At 44.9% G+C, this 18807-nt stretch overlaps 1 protein-coding gene across 1 annotated transcript in view; it reads left to right on the forward strand.

Annotated features, from left to right (window-relative positions):
* The first annotated feature begins 1020 nt into the window (after positions 1-1020).
* The window catches only part of Pamr1 (peptidase domain containing associated with muscle regeneration 1), an 89664-nt gene continuing 71877 nt past the window's right edge, over positions 1021-18807 (forward strand). Inside the window, exon 1 of the mRNA XM_028877926.2 lies at positions 1021-1552. Within this exon, the coding sequence (XP_028733759.1) occupies positions 1480-1552 (73 nt within the window). The 5' untranslated portion in view covers positions 1021-1479. The remainder of the gene's footprint in view (positions 1553-18807) is intronic.

An 18807-nucleotide genomic window follows, 5' to 3' on the forward strand; every position in this document is an offset into this window, starting at 1 on the left:
TCTCTCTACTCTCCTCCATGCATGGAGATCCCACTTTTTTCACTAGTTCTGGCCTGGAAGAATCACCCATGTCCCATAACTTTGTGTTTAATCTGACATCACCAACTAGTACTGGCGTAGCTCAGAGCTCCAGGCCAGCATTGGACTTGAGTACATCTTGCTTTGCCATTGGTTCATTGATCTTATGCAAGTCACTTAAAATCTGAATCTTTCTGTTTCCAGAACCTGTAGAAAATGCTATTGATTGTACATCTTGACTACAATGGTTAAACCTATTTTTATGTGAATTTTACCCTTGAAGCCATATTGCAAAGTGGTTAAGGCTACAGCCTGTAGGTCTGAGAGCCACAGGCCCAAAACCCAGCTGTGCTTTTTACTTGTGTGACCTTAGATGAGTTAACTCTCAAGGACTCATTTCCCTATTTGTGGGAAAGAGGCACTAGGGTCCTGCCTGTATGCACTGGGAAGTACTTCATGCTGCTGAACTCACTGCCATGGGCTTTGTGGGAAGATCAGGGTTTCCCCAGTGACCTGTGTATGTAAAGGGCCTGGTTTCTGAACTGCAGTTGCTCAAAGGAGAGAAGGGGAGAGCTTGGAGGTAGAGCAGGAGAGCTGAGAGAAGAGTACAGGTGGGTCTCCTCTATCTGCCCAACACCTACTAGGGGAGGGAGTACACGGCCTCCCATGGAGGTCACAGGAGACAGTCTCTCCTTCCTTGGGTTTCGGGGACTAAATTCAGGTCCTAGGGCTTGAACAGTAAACAGTTCTGCCATTGTGCTGTCCCACCCCGCCCCGCCCCCAAGCCAGTTTCTAATCTGGCTCAGCCTGGCAGGTCCAGGCAATCTACAGCCAACACTTGTTCCAGCCTCCCATTCCAACCTTCCATGTCCAGTCTTTCTCAGCTTCCATCATCAGCCTCCCGTCTCAGGCTCCAGTCCCACCCTGCCTTCTCAGCCTCCCATCCCAGCCCCCCTCCTAGCCTCCTACACCAGCCTTCAACCCTAGCTTCTCAGCTCAGTTTTCTAGCTCAGGGTTTGTGGTGGTGTGGGATGTTTGAGGGAGCGTGGTCCCTAACCTCATATGAGAGGTCCCACAACCATTCCAACTTCTGTTCCCAGCCAGGTGCTGCCCGCCACTCATGTCTACCCTCATCCCCACCAGAGGTTAACCACGGGAGTCCAGCGTGAAGGAGCTGACCCTGGTGTCCCGTAGCTTTCCCGTGGGTCGCAATGCACCAGCCTCCAGGCGTGGCCACGTTTCCTCGAGCTTCTCAAGGGTTAAGAGGAGAGCTTCGGGCTGACGTCGCTCTGGCCGAAGGTGGTTCCCCTCTCGGAGGGTGGGAGAGCCCAGCGGGCTGAAACCCGAGCTCCCGCTCAGCTGGGACTTGGGGAGGTCCCGGCAAGAGCAGAGCCTGCTTGCTGCTCTGCTCTCGCTCAGGCGTCACTCCAGTCATTCGGCACCGGTGCAGCAGCGGGAACGATGGAGCTGGACCGCTGGGCGCAGTTGGGGCTGGCGTTCCTGCAGCTCCTTCTCATCTCATCCTTGCCAAGAGGTACTGTTAGTGACTGGAAGCCCTCCTGGGGGCTCCTGGGGAGCCAGACCAGGCTGGGGGTTGTTGCAGTGACAATCTGGTAGTGGTTCTGATGCCCTGTTGTCCTCCTTGAGAAATGGCTAATGCAATCCTAATTGCGGGGCTGGACTATGTCTGGAAAGAAGAGCGCTCCTATGCTATCTGTCTGTCTATCTGTCTGTCATCTATTTTCTTAAAGTACCACATTGCCCTGGGAAGTCCATTTCCTGTGAGTTACTGGTTCTGATTTGCAAAGTCAAAGTTTCCTGGGAAAGCACTCGCGCAGGGATTGGGTGGGTATTTTTCTAATGAACTCCTGCTTGATTAAGTCTCAAGGTGGGAACTCTTCCTAGCAGATCCCCAGTACAGGAGATGTGCTCACTCAGAAAATACCCCACATCCTGGGAAATGTGAAGCAGAGGCTTGGAGAAAATGGGCAAGTTCTTTCTGGGGGTGCAGTGTTTGGTTTGAAAGAAAGAGTCCTGGCTCCTTTGTTTCTCACATGTCATATTTCTGACCCCCAGTTCCCAGGAGATGGGCTCCTAGGGGCACTAGAGCTTGGGGCAGGATGTGGTTTGTAGCAGCCTCTTGACAGATCATGGAGCAAAAGCCAGGGAATGGCAGGTCTCAGAAGAGGTCCATAGTAGGGGGGAAGCAGGGGCTTCTGTCTGCATCTGTCTTGGGTGGTTGGAAGGGTGAGGTGTGAGGTGAGCCTGAAAGGGTGGAGGAAGCCTGAGGGTCGAAGAGTGAAGAGGGCTGAGATGTCGGGGGGGGGGGGGAGTGGTGTGTGTGTGTGTGGGGGGTGTTGGAGGTGCGAGGAAGTGAGGCTGGAGGGACAGGTGTGACTCTCGGAGAGATAAAGTATGGAGTCAGAGAGGTGAGGTGTGAGGAGAGGAGGTAAGACCTCATCAGATGAGCACAGCTGAGATTTGCCTAGGAGGGGGAACTTGCTTGGGGGAAGGGCACCTGTGAGCCCCTCCTGTAGCCTTTCTGGGTTGATTGACTGTACCCCTTGTGCACCAAACAAAAGGGGGTGCTTTGCTCTAGCAGGTGGCTGGCAAGTGCCCGAGAAAGACACAGAAGTGGAAATGGTGCTGAACGCAGTAGCCTGCTGCAGAACAAGAGAACACAGCCTACAGAAGCTCCCCTTTATGTCAACACAAAGCCTAGAAACACGAGACTTCCCTTCCCATGTTTGGTTAATAATTTCCACGTACAGGAGCCTGCCTGTGCTCAGCTAAATCTTCCTTAATGATTTACTGTCCCGATGGTGGGAGTGTTTGGGCTGGGTATATATATATCTCAGAGGCACGGAGCTTGCCTGAAGATGGTTAGCTTGTCTCCTCCAAATTTCACCCCACTGACATCTTGTGCAGCCTCGATACAGTATTGAAAGAAGGAAGAAGCAGCCCTTTGAGGAGGGCTCATAATCCAAACATCCTAAACACTTAGGCTGACTTAAGGACTCTGTATTAAGACCTATCTCCATTTCATCTCTGCCTTTTGGATACAAATCTCTACGGTGTGCTGGGTGGCCTAGACCCACTCTAGAGGATTCTGCTTCCTCTAAGTTCCTGGGCCCAGTGCACCAGACTCGCAGGGTGCCACCAACATTTCCCTGCTTAATTTCTCTGCAGTGGCAAGTGAGACAGCATCATTCCATACAAGTTAGGAAACACAGCTCAACTTGCCCAGGGGCTGAAAAACTCATTTATTGTTGACCTAAGAATCTCTTTTACCTTTTGCTATGGAAAAGCTCGGAGGAGGGTGTGAGGTGAGCCGTCAGCCAAGTTGCTGGCTGAACCAAACAGCAGCTTTATGTGTTTAGCATGATTATCCACTATTGAGCTCAAGGCAGAAGGCAAGAGCGGAGAAGGAAAGTATTTCTTCCTGCAGGGAATGAGTCTACTCCCTGGGCCTGTCAAGAAAAGCTTGGAAGGACATTTCCTTTAATTGCTTTTCTAAAAAGAGTATCTGGTATGTAAACACCCCGTGGGTTGGTCCGGGGAAGTTGTTGTTGTTCAGGGACATGTGATTCACGTTGGAGGAGGAGAATCTAAGCATGGGGCCAAGTGATAAACCTAACATAAACAGCATGTGAAGGGGAAACCCAACTCCGCTGACTCCACCAGACAGCATCCGAGCTGCCAGCGGGACTCTGCCCGAGAGGAAAAACCTCATTGGAAATATGGGGCTCTGGGGAAATGAAATCTTAATACGGATCGCTTCACAGGCATCGCTTCCAACAGACGTTAGCGTGTAAGGAATGAACACAAGTGCAAGTGGGGAAGATGATTGGAAGCACAGATACTCAGTGAGCAGCAGCAGCCGGCTGGGAAAGGGAATGTGGAGAGTAAGCAGAGGAGAAGGAGTGGCCAGAAAAAAATTAGAGGTTCTTTATAACGGATACGTTAGCACATTCCGAGGAGAGCTATGGAAATCGGCCTTCTTAGCAGGGGTGGAGTTGTGTGAGGAGCATGAAGAGGCTGTTCCCTAACATCTACTCTGAGAATGCCTGGCATCCCAACAGGAAAATAATTTCATGGTGGATGCACTTCAGACCCAGGACCCAGAGGCCCCTGAGCTGGATCTGACCTGAAAGCGTCCTTCCTGAGGACTAGCTCTCATGGTACCATGAGGCACCATGCAAGCTTCCAAAGGAGGCAAACAACCAGTAGTCCTACCCAGCAAGGATGCCTATGGACCACAACAACCAGCATGGCACAATACTCCCAAAAGTGAAGTAGCGGCCTGCATGCCTTGGTGGTAACCAACAGCTCTCTAATTGTACTTAGACCTGTTCACGGAGAGGGAAAACACCGTGTGACTCCATTTACGAGTGCCACACTTACTTTTCTATTGCTGTGATAAAACACCACGAGCCGGGCAACTGATAGGAGAACTAGTTTAACTGGGCTTACAGTTCCTGAGTTAGAGTTTATGAGGGCAGAGGAAGGCATGGAAGTAGGTAGCTGGAACAGCAGCTGAGAGCTCACACAGGCAGTGAGAAAAAACTGGGAATGGTGCTCGTCTTTTGTAACCTCAAAGCCCTCCCCCCCAAGTGACACACCTCCTCCAACAAGGCCACACCTCTTAATCTTTCCCAAACAGTTCCACCAACTGGGGACCAAGCATTCAAAGCCATGAGCCTCAGGGGGCCATTCTCATTCAAACCACCACAGTGAGGTGCAGTGAAATTCATTAAGATGGAAATTAAGATGTCAGTTGCCAGGGCCTGCAGGAAGTAATTGGAAGTTAGTGTTTAATGAATACTGAGCTGTGTCTTGATATGATGAAAAGGTTTTGGCAATAAGTGTTGGTGACGGTGTGACATCAACTATGTGAATGTTGCACACACACACACACACACACACACACACACACATGCAGTTAGTGAATTATAAAGATAATTGTATTATATATATTTTCCTACAATAAAAAAATACTTTCGGGTAATGTCAAGTGGTTCACGCCTATCATCTTAGAACTTGGCAGGAGAACTGCAAATTTGAGGCTAGCCTAGGCTACATATACTCCCCTTCTCGAAACTAAATAAATAAATACAACTATCTAAAGATATTAGTGGAGCCTTAGGTAAACTTCGGCTGCATAATTTTCAAGATCACATTACCTTGTAACCTTTTATCTAGCCCATCTAACCTTGGTAAAGCTCAAGAAACACAAAACAGAGAGAGCCCTTGCCATTCTTGTTAGGAGGGTACTATTGCTCTGTCTTGAGTGGTTGGGGTGCTGAGAGAGACCACAGAGCCAAGGACTGCACACTGATCACCCAGAGGCTACATGACCTGAAGTATCTAGTGGAACACAAGGGTTAGCAATATTGGAACCTGAGTGTGTTGAGGGAGGCTGGCTCCTCTCTGTAGCTGGCACATCCCACCTGCTCATGCTTGATATTGGCTGCCAGCACCTGAGTTTCTGCGCTACATTCTTGAAGGGTCGGGAACAGAAGGGGGAGGGCAGAAGGGAGAAAGAACACAGAAGGCCGGATGCTGGATTGGGGAAAGTACAAGCATATAAAACTGCTAAGAGGACCTTTAAAAGCTCCTGCTCTCTATCTGTGTAACCCTCCACTATGTTCCAACCCACAAGTTTCACAGGACCTGGTCTTGCTTCTCTCTGTGACTCCTTACCCTTTGGTACAGTATTTAACTCCCGTGAATATCCTTGAGTGTGAGCTTGTGGTGGAAGCTGAGGCTGAGGCTGGTTCTATGCCTGGTCATAAACTGTGGATGAAATACTTAGGAGCAAAGAATTAGGAAGTGGGAGTGCCACAGAGCATGCAAGGCCCTTGTGAATACTCAGAGTCTTGGGGAGCCTTTTGATGTCACTGGCATAGAATGGGAGTTCGACTCGGTCTTGCCTACGTTTGGGTTACATTGGAGAGACAGAACTGGCAGAGACCACCGTGTCTAAGGACCTATGATTGGCCTCGAGTTAGAAAATGATTTCCATCTGGCCAATTAGGGAACAGAAAATCCTGATGCTGAAGAAATCTTCTCCACCTGCCTCCCCCAAGGCCAGCTCTAGACACTGCAACTGATTTGAGGTGTGTACATGTTGGAAAAAGTGCCATGTCCATGATAAATGGGGAAGGGTGTGATCTCTTCCTCAATGTGGAGAAGGGACTGTCAGCCTCACTCCAAGGCTATTTAGAGTTACAAGCACTCAGCCTCCACTCAGCCTCCTCTCCTCTTCTTATGTTTTTAATGGAAGTGAAATGCAGTGTTTACGTGTTCCAGCTCACAAATTCCAGAATAAAGAACTCAGAGGCCAGCCAAAGTACCCCAGCTACCAGATCAGCCGTGGAAAGTCCACCAGATTCCAAGCCTGGTCCCTGGTGAAGAAATTTGTCAGTCATAGTAAGATGTTCAGCTAAAGCTATAGGCTTTTAATGGAGAAAAAGAAGTATTTTTTAAAAAATATGACCAGCTAAGCCTCATCTCTGTAAACAGCAGCCTTCAAGGAAGGTGGAGAATTAGAGCTGGCAGGAATGTTTCGGGCTTTGAAGCAACGTGACTCTATTTACTGCACTACTCCACTCCTTCATTTTTCCAGATTGCAATGAGCTGTGAGATAGGCTCAGGTCCTGTAGGTTGAGAATGGCGTAAATAGTGATTGCACGTCAAATTCTTTACTGTTGGTGAAATGCCAAAGTATTTGCAACTTTGAAGACAACTTTGAGGGGGCTTCTGTCGTATTATACCCTACCTGAGGGATTTAATTCCAAATTTGGTTACCCAAACAACTGGCTGTTTATGATGAATACATTATATACATATATAGATATGTATACACACACCCACACCCACACACACCCACACCCACACACACACACACACACATATTTAATTCTTGCAATAGACATAGGAAGAAATAGGATTGTGAGCCTAAGTTCACATGTAGAAGAACTTAGGCAAAGTTTCAGTCCTTGCCCAGGTTGAATGTTGAGTGCCCGTCCTGAATGCAGACCGACAGTCTGATTGCACAAGGCATGGACTGTAATGGTACAAACAGTACCACAGTAAGCAGCAGATCCAACCAGAAGAAATGATGAAAGACCCTGACGTCTGACTATCCCTTGGATGCTTCAAGTGCTCAGCCTGGCCCAAATGAGGGCATCTGCTCACCTCTGTGGAAGAGGATGTGGAGAAAACAGAAAAATCAGCTTCAGTGGAACCGCACGGATTCTGAGAGGAGCCGTTACAGAGGAAAGGGCTGCTAAGCAGACCCCAAACCCAACCAGTTTCAGGGATGACTGTCCACAGGGTTGCCCACTCTGATTAGATATGGGAAGTGGGAGTGGGAATTTGCCCCATGGTCAGTTTTTGTAATCTGAATCATGTGTATGTTTGCAGGAGAAGAGACTGAACATGAGACAGATTTCATGTTTGGCCTCAACACTAAGTATTCCTGCTTTCTTATGGACTGGTTCTGTCAGGGTCATCAGTTGAACACTTGTAAGCCATGCGATAGGAGGAGCTGGCCCGTAAGCATCTTTTCCTTCCTTTTTTGGCATAACGTAGCTGATGGATATTGCAGGAGATGGAGACTTGGTCCTTTCCCATAAATACCAGGATGCCTTTTACCAAGTCATTTCAACCTGGAGAATCTAGCGCCTGCCAGACACCATCATCTTGGGTTTTGTGGCACATAGAGCAAAGACTCCTGTTTCTGCTGCCCTTCAGCCTCCACAGTTGGATAAAAACTTGACTCCTGCAAGCATGGTGTTTTTACCACTGCCCTCACGGAGCTTCTGGCTGTCTTGGAGGGCTGAGTTAGTGGTTTGGCAGCCTGTGTCTACATAAGTAGACGTCTGGTCAGTTGGTTTTGTGATCGGAAAACCATGGCTACTGCTGTTGCCAAGATGGAGCAAGGAACATATTTAGCCAACTGGAGCTTACAGGGAGACTCAGTGATTTTCTTCATACCACGAACTTTGGTTTAAAAAAATCCCAGCCACTTTAATGCAAAACCCTTGAGTGGAGGGGGCAATCTCAGTCCAATATACTTTAATTGATTAAACTGTTTGAGGACTATGAGGAACAAATACTGGTATCTTCAAACCCACTTTCCCTTCCATTACTTCAAAAGATTTCACTAAAGGTGACCAATGAACCCCCTTGATCACATGATACCTCTTCTTAGAATTAACAATAAAGATGGAGAATGTCTTAGGTGTCCTAAGACATGGCACCTGAGCTTAGATTATGGCTGGGAAATTCTCTCATATTTCCAACATACCCCTGTCTTATCTGAATTTAAGCACAAGGGAAGATGTAGCTGGAGGCAAAGTATCTTTGTCTGGGACTTCTTGGCCTGGCTTTCTGCCTCTAGGGGCTGTACTGCCCTCATCTAAATGGTGCCCAGCATCTCCTCTGGGTAAGATTGGCTTCCTTGGCTCATGCATCAATGTAATACTAAGTGTCTGGAGCCTTATAGAAATGTGACACAAACTTTAATAGACAGACATGTCCAGCTTGATGGATATGATGGATCTCCAGACTCCACAATAAGGATGGAAATATTGTAGCAAGAGAAGTGTCTAACATCCATCTTTGTCACAAATGGCCTTCACTTCAGCAATTACTCCTGCCTCATATGTCCATACTCATGTATCTATTCAGCAATGTTTAGCCAGCACCTATCAGGCACCAAGAATGTTTCCAGGTGCTGGGATATCATGATAACTAAGACGAAGCCCTTTTCTTAAAAACATTTACAACCTGTTGAGAGAATTTGGCGTTAATCCTAGCAATTCCCTCCCAATGTGGATTTCACAAATTGCAAGTCCAGGTTGATGTTTAATACCAAAAGAGAGAATCCAGGAGGCTGTGATGAGATAAGCTGGGGATGCAGAGATTAATAATATACAAAGTACAGTACAGAGTCCAACAACAAAGAAAGCCATCATTAGCAGATCACAAAGTTGTTTGGCCATAGAGCATTCTTGGCACAATATCTTAAATGCTGGGTAGAATTAGTGCTTCATGGGATACAGTTGTAAAAATTCTAGTCTCTCACAATTAATAAAACATCGAAGAATATCTTACCTCTACAGAAGAAAGGATAAAAAAGGGCATGTTAAAGTCCAAAAAATTATGGGCTTCTCTTCAGACTTTTTTTAAAAGGTGTTGCTACTAGTACCTGCCAAGATATTGAAAGGATCCTATGGAAGATGATGCATCCATGGCACTATGAGAAAATTCTGGCTAGCATTCATCTGCATGACTCACTGAGAAAATTCATTTCCTGCATTCAAGTTGCTTTAAGCAATGTGATTGGCCTGGGATCGTTGGGTATTCTGAGGTGTGAGTCTGATTGATTAACACTCACAGTGGTGATAGTGCTGAGGAGTGATAAGGCTTGTGACTTGACTTCTCAACTAGATGCATCCCCACTTCAAGAACAATGGGAATAATTGAGCATCCTTTGAATTTGTGGGAGCACTGGAAGCCTATACCCACCCCTACAAACCACCTCTGTTCCCCTTTTCCCCAGTCTAGTCTCATGTTATCTCCTCATTACTTCTGGAATCGTTCACACACAATAACTGATTTGTACAGCCTGGAAGTAGTGTGGCTGTTTGCAGCTGGGACATATTCCATGGAGACGGCACATGCATTTCAGTTGTTCATTGGGCCTTTGCTTGCTATTTCTGCGAGCTTGTTTTCTTCCTTTATAAAATATTGTTCTTGTCAACATGCAACATGTTTTCTGTCTTGGCCCTCACACTGCCTGCCTCCTCTCTGTCCAAACTTGTTTCAGATGCAATGACAACAGTGGCCATGGGGGAGGAACAAAAGCAGCTGTTCCTATAAAAGGCATCTTCATGGGAACACATGATCTTCTCGGAGATTCAGCTCCCACTCACCATGTACATGAGGTTCATCTTTGACGTAAATGTCTTGGTATGAGTATATTCACATTTATTTGTGCATATACACAGAAGACTAAAAGTATAGATTTGAATGGTTATATATATATATATATATATATATATATATATACATACATGTGTAGATGTGATCTATATATACATGGCATCTAGTGTGTTATGATTTAAAACACAAGCTGGTATCAAATCTCTGATCCATCACTTACCACTCTTTCCTCTTTACTTATTTTACCTCTCGGGTGATTGCATAACCCTCTAAGCTATAGACTAAGGATAATGACGGCTATAGTCCAGGTTTATTCAAAGTTTTAAGTGGAACAACTTAAAGTAGTTAGCACATTGCCTGGAAGATAGGGAATGTTCAGAAGGTTAAAGTCTCCCACCTGCTCCTTTCTTTTAAAAATATTCATGTATGCCACGCACACTGACCATTCTTACTCTTCCCCCCCCCAACACCTCATCCATCTCCCCACAGATCTTCTTCTTATTCATTTTGTTTTCTGATCCATTAAGATTAGCCAAAGCCATTTGTGTGACCACAGGTTTGAACTACCATAAATCCATCGGAGCCTGGTAGATTCAGGCACACAAAAGACAGTGATTTCCCCTCTCCCAGATTCTTTTGATAGCCAATAGACCTATGATGGCCTCCCCTTCCTTAATTGATTGTTGGCAGAGCTGGTTTGTGAGGACCCAGTGCCAGTAACCACAGTTGTGTGAGTTAATGATAGCAATGATTGTGCTGAGTCTGGAGAATAGTGTTTCATGGCCCTTCATCCTTTCCAGTCTTGCTTGTCTCAGTAGCATAAACTTTACAATGGAGAATGGAGAAGCAGCAATAACAGGCTTCTTCATCTATAGTAGTAAGGGACTTACATGGTCCTCTTGAGGCTCACTTTATCCATCCTTAGTCTCATTCTATTCATTGGTGATCCTGTTAAAGAAAAACAAATCCCCAAACACTCAACATATATTAATCTCATATGAAACATGCTCTCTTCTTTTGGTTTTGCCATCCATGCATTCTCCAGCCTTAGGGGAAATGTTTTCATATTCTGTGCCTTAGTGTCTCTTTATTTGAAATGAGGCTAATGTCAGGAATTTACAGGGACTCAGGAGACAGTGTTTAGCAGAAGAAATGATTCTGGGACAGTTATGTTGTAGCACAAACACTGGGGTTCCCTTAATAGTACGAAGATGAAATACTGCCAATGACTATTCACTGTGGATTAGCCAGACACCCTCAGTGAGAAGTTCCCTTCATCCTGTTCTAGCTTGCAGAGCTAGTGGAGATAACTATAGCAAGGGCTAGACTGCCCAAGTTGCCATGAACCTCAGGGTTGGTCAAGAACTGACGGGACTCACCATTGCAATTACCAGCCATCTCCCTTTCTTGTCTTCTTGCACTTGATATCTATTATTAGTCAGCTGTCTTTAGCAGAAGGAAAATCTGGCTTCCACTGGCATTGGTGTACGTGGTTATGAAAACAGTAACACTAACTTTATGAGCTCTCGGCAATGATGTGGTGGGTCCAGGCATGTCCAACCTTTTAATTTTGTATCGTATTGTTGTCATATGCAAAGCTTACCTAAAAATGGTTAATAGAGTAACTAAAAGAATAGCCAAAGCATGATGTACTTTTATGGTTTTGTGTTGGGCTGCATTCATGGCTATCTTTGGGTGGACTGTGGATTGGACACACCTGATTGTAGTCTGTGGAAAATCAACACCCATGATAGCCCTGGTAACATCCTCATTCAGAAGACTTTGAAGTGTGGAAGATTAGGAACAAGGAAGAGGTTTGTAGAATGCCTGGGAAATACAGATTTGATATTAAAGGCATTCCTTAAATTTCATCATTTATTGCCAAGCACATTTAGGTGCATCATTCAACTGTTTTTACAATTTCCTTTTATTACTTTTAATTCTGTGTAGGTGTGTGTGTCCATGTGTGAGTATGCGCACATGAGTGAAGATGCTCACAGAGGTCAGAGGTATCAGATCCCCTTTGTTGGAAACTGTCCTCTGGATTAACAGCAAATGTTCCCAACCACCGAGCCTTCTCTCTAGCCCACAACATTTTTTCCCAGTAGCCAATGCTAATAAGAAAGAAGAAGAAAATTTGTCCATCTTATATTCTCAAATTCAAAATAAGCAGAAGCAGCTGTCCTTGAAGGACTTTTGCACCACAGTTGTTGAGGATTAAGGCAACTGGGGAGTTTCTCCAAGACTGGAGGCTTTGAGTTCCCTTAGGCTGTGGATGTGGAATTTCCATTTCTAAAGAAAGGCAGCAGGAAGTGATGTATGCCCTATTAAAAGCTACCCGAATGAGAGCACTATGGTTTGACTCTGTTCCCTAGTTTTATATCTAGGAGAGTTAATCCCCAAGTTCATATATGAAGTAGAAGTGAGACTTTGGAAGATGATTAGTTCTATTCGTTAATGGATTAGCCCCTGGGTTTTGGAGGAAGTGGCTTCCTTATATAAAAGTGAAGTCCTCTAGCTTACTTGCACTATCTTACCTGACAAAGCCCTCCATCTAATATTATGTAGGAAGAAGACCCTCACCAGAAGCTGAGAAAGTTCCCATGGTATGTTTTTAGACTTCCCAGCATCCAGCACCATGAGCTAAATAAAGATATACTCTTTATAAATTATCCAGTCTTGTGTGTTTTGTTACAGAAACAAAAAAATTGGACTTAGGATGTGTTAGAGGAAAGCGAGTAAGATCTAAAGTCAGGTGGGAAGAACCAAGAATGGTTCAAAGAAACACGAAGAAATTGCTTGAAATGCTGTGCATGTGGGAACCTGTGGAGAACACACTGTTTCTCACCCTCTTCATTCTCTGGGGTTTAAACAAAGATGTTATTTGAAAAAGAAAGATTAAACAGTGAATGATGGTGAAATTTGAAAATTGTGCAATTCTTCTTCCAAAGCCCTTCACGGTCATTGTTATCTTTGAGTGCAATGACATCTTTAACCTCATCCCTTTGTGGCTTTGGGGAAAGCCTGTGGCAAGATGTCCTGTCTATGACTGTCTGTCAGTACAAAAGAGAAGTGAGTTCTATGGATGTGGATCCAGAGCGTGGGGGTCCCTTCAAGGGTTTCTTCACTGAGGAGTCAGGGACACCATCTTGGATTTTTAGTCAAGTGGGGAGGGAGAAGCCATATAAGTCTAACTTTTCATGGACTGGAAGGAGGCTGGCTGAAGCAGCATAGTAAAGCTGCAATTCTAAAAGGAGTGTTTATTTTGTTTGAAAGGCAGAAATCTCGATTCTATCTGTAGTGGCGGTAACAGAATGGGCCTGAACTTGGGTACTCAGCACAGGTGCTGGTGTAGATGAGAATGCTACTTTCTGATGCATACAGATGAGTCTCAGCTCTGCCAAGTACTATGTATCTTTGGTCAAAGTACTGAACATTTGTTGCCTCAGTTTCTTCAACTATAAAATGGGAGACCATCATGCCATTGAGAATGAATTAACACATGGAAACACAAGGGAACAATCTACCCTGTACCCAGCTTAGAACAAGCTCCAATATATAGTAAGGCTGTTGCTGCCATTCAGAATCAGGAATAATGTCCGTAAGCCAGATCAGCACTGGTTAAGTGCTCTCTCTGATCCAAGAATCAGGCTGCCTATATTTGAACTCTATTTCTGATATTTGCTACTTATGTGACCTTGGATGTCGTAACTCCAGGCTATAAAATGGGGGATTTCTTCTAAAGTCCTTCATGGCGGCTGTCATTTTCAACTGCCGTGACATTGATGTGAGTGGATTGTTGTGAGGTCTAAATGAGCTAATACAGGTGAGTGACTTAAAACTGGGTCAGGTCTAAATGTTACTATCATTAAGCAGGGTACTCAGCAATCATTTCGAGAGCTCTAGGGGTATACCACTCTCTTCCCCGGGCTTACCTTTGTCACTCTCTGAAGCAAAGCTCTCTTTTGGATGGCCTACTTACTGATAGGACCCAAAGTAAGACTGCTGATCCTCATCCTGAAGATAAGAACACAGAGGATTTCCTGAGTCCTCTGTCTGTCACTTTGTTTTTACATTTCTTGTGTTCCTTCTCATAACTATCACTATCAATACCTGCATTTTACAGATGAGGGAACTGAGGCACAAGAAAGCTGATGAGCCATCCAAAGCTGTATACTAATAGACAGAGTCAAGAGTAAGTAGTTTTAGTCAAAAGTTGGTAGTCTGAGTCTCAACTGTTTCTATTTTTACCAATAATACTGATGCTCTCTTCTTAAAAGTTATTTTTGTGTTTATGTGTGAATGGTAATGCATGCTCCTATACATGTTTGCGTGTATATGGATATACATGTATGGGTATGTGCTTGTCAAAGGTTGACGTCAGGTGTCATCCTTGGTCACTTTCCATTTTATTTACTGAGGTAGGGTTTCTTTTTGACCCTGGAACTCATTGATTAGGCCAGTTTAGCTAGTGAGCATGCCCTAGGGATCCACTACCTCTGTTTTCCAAGTACTAGGATTACAGGTGGCTGCTATGAGGGGGCCGGGGATCAGAACTCTGATCCTCATACTTGCGTGTCAAGCATTTCCTCTATTGATTCCTCTCCCCAGCCCTGCTGCTTTCTTCTTAAATGGTAAAGTCAGAGGCTGAGGCTCTGGAGAACCAATATACCACATTGGCAAGACAGAAGTGTTGACCCCAGTAAGAGTGGGGTTCTGATCTGTCTTCTTTTACTTAACATGCGGCATCTATTTACTGTCTGTTCTTCCCTGTTAAATGAAGAAAACAACACACACTTTGAATGGTGGTTGTGTGCACTGATGAGCTGGTGAGTTTCAAAGACTGAGAGCCAGCCACAGTGTGTGGTGGCACTGAAACGGGAACACATGCAGACAGAGCAGCACCGTGGATGGAGCTTTGTGCTAAGAAAGCGAAGAGGAACAGCAAGTGATAAATGCCATTCTTACTCTCCTTCCTTCCCAAACACACACGGATTTAAACATCAGATTCCTGAAGAATTCATTCAACACCATGGTTTGCAAAGGGAGGCAATGAAGGACTTGGCTTTGTAGTTGCCAGTATCTTACCAGGAAAGGGGGAACTGTGAGAAGGGAAGCCTGAATCATTGAATGTGAGATTCAGCGGGCTAGGCCTGAGGAATGCTAGGGGACAGAATGGTTCCCAAGTCTCCAGAGGAGTGATGGAGTCACCCAAGGCCCAGGGAGCATTTTGTCAGCCTGACTTAGTCTTATTCTTCTACCCTGGTCTCCAGCTGTTGACCAAACCTTACAGCAGGGAGGAAGGTTGTGTGGTGTGAGGTAGCAATATGGGGGTTCGGTAGCCAGTGTGGAGAGGTGCTGTGAGCAGGGGTGAGTGAGGAGCTCAAGCTGCCTAATTATGTATCTCACGGACTCCTGCATTTATTTCCTTCATTTTTGTCCTGGAAGATTTATAAAATGAAATCTGGTTTAAGAAAGAAACCTCAGAAATTTTAGTTAAATGAGGCTAGATGGGATGGCTGTGGAGGTTTTGATGGACACAAAGGTAGGTTCTGACATCTAGAAGGAGGTGCCATCACATGGTAAAAATGCCTTTCCTTGATACCTTCTGGGGTGCTCCTGGCTAGGACCTCTGTTGTAACAAATGATGTGGTGCTTCAGCAGGGTATGAAACAGATGGATTCCTGTTTTCATATGGAGTCCCCGGTCTTCAGACCGGCCCTTGATGGCTAGCATGCCCACTTATATCCTTAATAAGGTTGAAGACTTTGCACTTGAAGGTTCTGCTAAGGGGACAGGATTCCTCTCTGCCCCTTCGCTTCTGTAAGTACAAACTGCTGAAGGAATTGTTTGTCCAGTTCATCAGCAATAGAAAGAGACCAGGGCCAGATAACCCTAAAGCAAACTGCCAGCACGTTCCAGGACAGTGAAAGTGAGCGTGAGATGATGGTGACAGTGATGACAGCAGCCAGCTGCCTTTCCTGTCCTGCTCACGTGTTTCACCAAATGCGTGGAAGCTGCGCTGGTTGAGCAGCCTTGTGTAGATCACCGTGGCATTCTCTCTACAAGTCAGAACTAAGATGTTAGGCAACTCCTGATATTGGTTAACCCCGGTTTTTTAAAAGGGGGGGGCACAGGAGAACCCTTGTACATATAGGATAATTACACAGCAATTTCAATGATCAGCAACTGACCATTGACTTTTCCATGTCAAAAGGAAAAGCTTCTGGTAGAAGTTTAGAAGAAAGTTTCTGAATCAAAGTATGGCATCAATTTTGAGAGGTCGGGGGACTCTGTAGTTACACAACAATCAATACCGACATGTAGATATATATGTATACTAAAAGCATGATGTGAAAGATGGTCATGTGGAAGTTGTTGAGGCTATTTCTAAATATTTATTATGGTTTATTGATGTTCTTCTTAACTCCTCAAAACGTTCACAAGGATATCGCCCTCCTCTTTCTTTTGTACTGAAACATGTATTATTTTGTGTGCGAATGAGGAAGAGAAGAGATGTACATCACAAGAAGTGAACTGGATATAAAAGTGGACTGGGTGATAATTAGTGGATTGTAACAAATTCCCACTCTTGAGGGGACTGTTCTTAGTGGGGGACACCGTGAAGGCATGGATGGTCAATCTCTATAATTACCCCCTGAATCTTATTATGAACCAAAAATGGCATCTTAAAAAGTATTTTGGAATGAAAAATTATTTTATCTATCCAAAAAGCAAGTAATGAATGTATGTACAGAGAGCCCAGGAGGAGGGGAGATGATTCACTCTGAAGGAGTGTTTGCTTGGCAAGCACTGGGATCTGAGTTTGAGTCCTCAGCATACATGTAAAAAGCCAGGCCTGGCTATGTATGCCTGTAACCCCAACACTGAGGAGGGCAGAGACAAGGACACCTCCAGAGTTCTTGGGCCAATTGGTAGTTTCTGGTTTAGGGACAGTCCTTGTCTTAAGGCAATAAGGTGGTCGGAGATAGATGAAGACACCTGACTTTTTCCTCTGGCTTCCGTATGAGGCCCATGGACACCATACCCACACACTTATGTGTATGCATCACACATGCATAACCTTTCCCCTGCATCAACACACCTGAAGTTTGAGAAGACTAGTTTTAGCCATAGGACACAGAGGAAGTAAGGTTGACCCTACCCCTACCCTACGAGATTGTTTCCCTTAAGTAGTGAACTTGTTCACCTTCTGCCAGCCCTAGAATTTTTTCTTTTTAGAATAAATTCCCTAGAAAAGATGCTTGGGTATGTCTTAGTTAGGGGTTTCTATTGCTGTGAAGAGACACCATGACCATTCTCTCTCTCTCTCTCTCTCTCTCTCTCTCTCTCTCTCTCTCTCTCTCTCTCTCTCCTCCCTCTCTGCAACTCTTATAAAGAAAAACATTTAATTGGGGCTGGCTTACAGTTTCAGAAGTTTAGTCCATCATTACCATGGCCGGAAGTGTGGTGTGTGCAGTCAGACATGGTGCTTGAGGAGTTCTACATCTTGATCCACAGACAGCAGGAAGAGACATCGAGTTGCTAGCCTGGCTTAAGCGTCTGAGACCTCAAAGTCAGCCCTCTAGTGACAGATATCCTCCAACAAGGCCACACATTCTAATAGTGCCACTCCCTATGGGGGCCATTTTTATTCAAGCCATCACATCTGGTTCCCTGGCCCGCATGGGCTTGTAGCCATATCACAATGCAAAATGCATTTAGTTCAACTTCAAAAGTCCCCATAGTCTATAATAGTCTTAAACTTGTTTAAAAGTCCAAAGTCTCTTCTGAGAGTCATGGCAATTTCTTAACTGTAATGCCTGTGAAGTCAAAATGAAAAAGCAGATCACATCCTTCCAATATATATAATGGCACAGGGTATATATTACTGTTGAAAAGGGAGGAAAGGGAATATAATGAGGAAATACTAGACTAAGGAAAGACCAAAAAACCATTTGGGCAAATTCCAAACACTGCATCTCCATATCTGATATCAAAATACTCTTTAATTCTCTAACTCTTTCCAACTTTGTTCACTGTAATGCACTTCTTTTTTCTGGGGCTGTTTCCACTCCCTGTTGGCAGCTTTCTCCGGCAGGTATCCCACAACTCTGGCACCTCCAACTTCTTGGGATCTCCAACACAATCCAGCTTTTACCTTCACAGCTTCATTCAATGGCCCCTCTAAGCTTCCATACAGGGACATCCCTGACATATACCTGGTCTTAGAAGCTTTCCTTAGCTGCAGAGGGAGAATCCATAACCCCTTTCTTCTATCCTTGACTCTAAAGCCTGACCACATGGCTGAAGCTGTCAAGTTCTGATTCTTGCTGAGACTGGAACATTTTTACCAGCTTTCTGTTTTCAATGGTTTCCTTCACTGCCTAAGCTTGACTGTCCTGGAACTTGCTCTGTAGACCAGGCTGTCCTTGAACTCTGAATTGTGGATGCCTCAGCCTCCTGAGTGCTGAGATTAAAGGCGTGCATGCACCACTACAGAGAGCCCTAAACTTTTCTCTAATTCCTTTTTACAAGTTGGAAGTTTAGCTGGGTAGGATCTTGCCCTGAGATCATCACTTTATTCCATTTAACAGCAGGTTTTTCTTTAATCTGTTTATCTCTTTGAACATAGGACTTAGCTCCATTCCACTTCCTGGTATCCCTATTTTCTTCAAATTGTACAGTTTGTATTTTTTCTTGTTCAGCTTGTCCCTTTTCATTATATATCTGCATAAGAGTGAACACTAATAACCACATGACAGAGTCAATATTAGGTTGTCTTGAGATTTCCTGCTGGGCGGTGGTAGCGCACGCCTTTGATCCCAGCACTCA

Source organism: Peromyscus leucopus, chromosome 4, assembly GCF_004664715.2.
Source record: "Peromyscus leucopus breed LL Stock chromosome 4, UCI_PerLeu_2.1, whole genome shotgun sequence".
NCBI lineage: Eukaryota > Metazoa > Chordata > Mammalia > Rodentia > Cricetidae > Peromyscus > Peromyscus leucopus.